Below are 5,132 nucleotides of genomic sequence, written 5' to 3'. Positions count from 1 at the left end.
CAAGGGTTATAAATCATTCTACTATAAAGACACATGCACACCTATGTTTATTGTGGCACTATTCACAATAGCAAAGACTTGGAACCAACCCAAATGTCTAGCAATGATAGACTGGATAAAGAAAATGTAGCACATATACACCATGGAATACTATGCAGCCATAAGAAAGGATGAGTTTGTGTCTTTTGCAGAGACATGGATGAAGCTGGAAACCATCATTCTCAGCAAACTAACACAAGAACAGAAAATCAAACACCTCATGTTCTCATTCATAAGTGGGAGTTGAACAATGAGAACACAAGGACACAGAGAGGGGAATACCACACACTGGGGCCTGTTGGGGAGTTGGGGGGTAGGGGAGGGTTAGCATTAGGAGAAATACCTAATGTAGGTGATGGGTTGATGGGTGCAGCAAACCACCATGGCATGTATATGGTTATGTAACAAACCTGCATGTTCTGCACATGTACCCCAGAACTTAAAGTATATTAAAAAAAAACAATCTCCAATCCTCATTTCCAAAACTTCTCCAAAGCTAACAATTTTTACGTAGATGTGTTTTTGTAAAGCTATTTATTCTCTCTATATATGTACACACACACATATATACTATAATATACAAATGTATATTACATAAAGAAATGTTTATTTGCAAGTGGTTAAACATAAAATATGCCACTCTACGTAGTTTTATAGATCTAATTTGTTAATTTTATAATTTTTGTCATATTAATTTATATGGATCTATGCCACCTTTTTATCTGTTGTAAAACATTTATTCATATGATTATATTATAATTTATAGTCTCCAATTGATGGACTTTTTCATTGTTCTCAATATTTCAGTGTCCAGGTGGTGCTGATGTGAATATTGTAGAACTTGAAAGAATGTTTAGGTAGAAGGGACTTTGAGAAGTGAATTTACCTTGTCATAAAGTGTGGGTATTTTAAATATTCACATATATAGTGGCTCTGTCAAATTCCATTTCCATCTGCAGTATGTGAATATATTTTTAAGTTGCCATATGACTAACTTTAAAAAAGTTTGCCAAATGGATGATGAAAAATAATATTCTGGTGTATTGTTCAACCTATTACTGAGGTTGAACACTTTTTAATATTTTTATTAAATCATTTTTTGTTAGTAATTGCTTATATACTTTGCTTATTTTCTATTGACTCATTTGTTCTCTTTTTTTCTTTATTTTTTTTTTTTTGAGACTCACTCTGTCACCAGGCTGGAGTGCAGTGGCGTGATCTCAGCTCACTGCACCCTCCGCCTCCCGGGTTCAAGCGATTCTCTTGCCTCAGTCTCCTGAGTAGCTGGGACTACAGGCATGCACCGCCACGCCCAGCTAAGTTTTATATTTTTAGTAGAGATGGGATTTCACCATGTTGGTCAGGATAGTCTTTTAATTTGTAGGAGTTCTTGAATATTTTGGATGGTAATTTTATGGTACATATTGTATACATTATCTCTAAATCTGGCTTTTTTTCCCTATGCTTTGTTGCTAGCTTGATTTTCTCATTAATAGACTATTTTTGTAGGCTTAATATTTACAGAAACATTGAGTGGAAAGTATATGGTGTTCTGGTGGGCATTATCATCCCCCCATCCCTATACATGCTCTTGCTTTATTTTTAATTTCTTTGTGATATATCTCATATGACCAGGAGCTTTTCATTTTGATGTAGCCATATTTGCTAATCTTTTATTTTACAATTATTGTTTGTTTGTTTGTACTTACTTGAAAAAAATCTTTCTTATCCAAGCTCTTTAAGGTAATGTCTTATATTTTCTCTTTTTTATTTTAGACTTTTTTCCTCTACTTAAATTTAACTACACCTCTTTTCAAATTTGCCTGTCACCTCACACCCTTTTTTCCATTGAGTACTCATACCCTAGTTACCTTACCATTCAGATGTCACTTCCATGCCATTTCTTCCCCTGAGTGTTCTCTTGTTCTTCAGGTTAGGAGCAATCTTCCTGCCTGCCAGAGAGTCTTGCAAAAAAAAAAAAAAAAAAAAAAAGTAACTTTCTTTTCTTCCCTTGAAGTTTTTACATTGTACTTAAAATAGTCAAGACAGTATTATGTTTGTTTCAGTATATTACTCTTCTAAATAGCTCTTGAGAACAGGATCTATAGATCTTGATATCTCCAAAGAGTCCTACTCACTGTCTCAAAGAATAGGTTTACCATTAACTTTTGTAAAGAGAAAAAAAAATGTATGTTTAGTTTGGACAACTGAATGCTCATCTGGGATACATGGTAATTATTTCCAAATACTTGAACACCTATTCTAGGTTAAAGAAATTGAAGTGGTCCTATATGGTCAATAGATCATTGCTAAAGGCAACTATACAGTATTTTTCTCAACATGAAGAAGAAATTTTCAGCAAATAGAATTCTCTGAAAATTGAACGAACTCACAAAGGAGTGACTTGATTATTCCCAGACATGTTCAAGCAGAAACAGTGCATTAATATTTCTTCTAAAGCCCTTTGTACACACATATTCCTACTGAAGGAATGAGTGATATATTAGCTCTATTTATATGCTTCATGAGTTTTAATTTTGGACATTGACTCTTGATATTGGAGATTCTTCCCCATCTTTCCAGACTTAGGTTACACCCATCTCTGGGGATCATTTTATTTTTCTTTAAACATGATTTGCTTTTTATTTACAAAAATGCTTGGGATGTTTATCATGTTGTTTTCACCACTCAAATAGATGACTTTATTTTTATTTTTATTTTTTGGATAATAACTTACAGAGGTTAAATCACTTCTAGGAGGTTCAATATTAAATTTATTTAACTGCTGAAACCTTATCTACAAAACCAATGAATACACATTCTGTGCTGAGAAACAAACATATATTTAATACTCTATGTACTCTTTATTAAATTGATTTATTTTATAAATGTTTCCAGATTTCTGTATATCAATATTATTGTAGACATCCTAGTTGAGATAACCATAGTATGTTTAAAACAGAACAAAACAAGTCAGAAGCTTGTGATTCCATATTGTACTTTTTTTTTTTTTTTTTTTTGAGGCTGAGTTTCACTCTTGTAACTCAGGCTGTAGTGCAGTGGCACAATCTCGACTCATTGCAACCTCCGCCTCCTGGGTTCAAGAGATTCTACCACCTCAACTTCCCGAGTAGCTGGGATTACAGGCATATACCACCACACCCGGCCAATTTTTGTGTGTGTGTGTGTGTTTAGTAGAGACGGGGTTTCACCATGTTGGTAAGGCTGGTCTCGAACTCCTGATCTTAGGTGATACACACACCCCCCCCCCCTTGGTCTCCTGAAGTGCTTGGATTACAGGCATGAGCCACCACGTCCAGCCCCTTCTTTGTATTTTAAATTTAGACTCTAAACTAAATGGCAGGAAAGCAGCATTTTGACAACGCTATGTATATTGCCCAGAACATGGATGAAATTTTAGTAAATGTGAAATAAAGCATAAGGAAAGCCATTACTTCCAGTCAGAAATTTGTTTATTAACGAAGAACGAGGACATATTCCAGAGTCATAATGCAATAAATCAGCAAGGCAGGATAATAGGAGAATCCTGAACATAGATTAAACGTAATTGTAAAGAATCTCTAACAGCATTTGTTCTTCTTTCAACAAATAATTGTCATGCTTTAGCTAATTCTGAGGCTTTTTCTTAGGCATGGAGAACAAAAGCTGAGTACCAGTGAATCTTGTTTTATGGCTTCTCTGGAAGAGAAGATTTGCTGAAGGCTTCTCTTTTTGAGCTCTAGTCACCACTGCTATTTGCCTGTTCTTACAATCAGTCAATAAGAAAAGGATGAAATAGTTCAACTTATTATGCTCAAGATAATGTTATCTCTCAGCTTATTAGCAACGTGCTAGTTAGGTAGTTGACAAAAATATTAATGAAAAGCAAAGCGATCCGAACGAACTTGCATGCTGGAATCTGCAGTCAAACCATGGAGGTCCCATTTCATCAGGAAAGGTAGGTGATAATCACACTGTCAGACAAGTAACAGTGACAGCCAAAGTAAGAAAGCTGGTGATGGCTGTACTTCAAATGGAGTCTCTTTGGTAAGTCCATTGTGATGAATCTCCGAAATAACGATGTTACCTTCAGGGTCAGCTTTTAGTACAAAGAGCAATAACAGAACAACAGAAAAAAAGAAAAGCTAGCAGGTGATACTGGCTGTGGTTAATAAGCCTGGGAGCTATATTTGAACTTAATGTAACGAGATTCTTAGGCCGAATAAAGAGATTCAGCAGAAAATTAGACATTCTAGTACTTAGTAGAATCTTCCCCACTGGGCAATTTCCAGTTGCTTATAAATTCTGTAAGTTGGTCAAAAGCATTTCAGAGGTCTGCTACCACTGCATAAATACCTCAGAGGTGGAAAGGTACTGGGTATACAGCTCAGAGACCTGAAGCTTCTAGATAAATAGCTCAGTGGTCGGCAGCTCGTAGGCCTGTAGCTCATATAGTGATAATTGCTCATTAAATAGTTTTGGGGTTGCCAGCTGTTGGAAGTATAACATAATGGTGAGACATAGCTGGGTATGAAGCAAGGATTTTGGTAGCTTTTATACCCCAAAGTACTCAATCTGCAGTGGTTTGGAGTTTGGAAACTCTTGGATGAGCAGTTAAGCTGTCCAAAGCAGTTGGAACCATTGTAGAGGGTTTGGCAGGCTTTGGATGCACTTTGAGTGGGTGTGTGGCAATTGCATACATACCCGTTGGTCTGAGTGCATGGGCTGCAGCTGGGGCTGGGTTTGATGTTGGTAGTTTCACAGACACTGAAGACTTGGCCTGCTGATGGGGAGTTGCAGGGCACAGAGGAGTTTGATGGGTCACAACCAGTGGTGCTGCAGGTCTTGGGCTCACAGCTGGGAGATTCGCAGGTTGGTGCTTCACCGTAGGATTCTTGGCAGTAATCCAGGAGCCAGAGATTTCCTTGGTAGCTACTGGGTAAGTAGTGTCCACAGGCAGGGCTTAAATCATTGGAGCTAAGAGTAACAGAAGAAGTCACTGGGATATAACAGTGAGTTCGATATGATGTGCAGACCCCAGGATAGCCTGGAGTAGACATGGAGCCTGTATACATGCTCAGTGGTTGCTGTGC

At 37.0% G+C, this 5,132-nt stretch overlaps 1 protein-coding gene across 1 annotated transcript; it reads right to left on the bottom strand.

Annotated features, from left to right (window-relative positions):
• Positions 1 to 3,494: 3,494 nt before the first annotated feature.
• Positions 3,495 to 5,132, bottom strand: LOC105553662 (keratin-associated protein 24-1). The gene has a single exon (XM_011999784.1). It carries the CDS (start codon positions 5,112 to 5,114, stop codon positions 4,356 to 4,358), a length of 759 nt encoding a protein of 252 aa, XP_011855174.1. The 5' UTR covers positions 5,115 to 5,132; the 3' UTR covers positions 3,495 to 4,355.

Source organism: Mandrillus leucophaeus, unplaced genomic scaffold, assembly GCF_000951045.1.
Source record: "Mandrillus leucophaeus isolate KB7577 unplaced genomic scaffold, Mleu.le_1.0 Scaffold600, whole genome shotgun sequence".
Taxonomy (NCBI): domain Eukaryota; kingdom Metazoa; phylum Chordata; class Mammalia; order Primates; family Cercopithecidae; genus Mandrillus; species Mandrillus leucophaeus.
The sequence above is the reverse complement of the archived record's forward strand: the minus strand, read 5'-3'. Positions and strand labels throughout refer to the sequence as shown.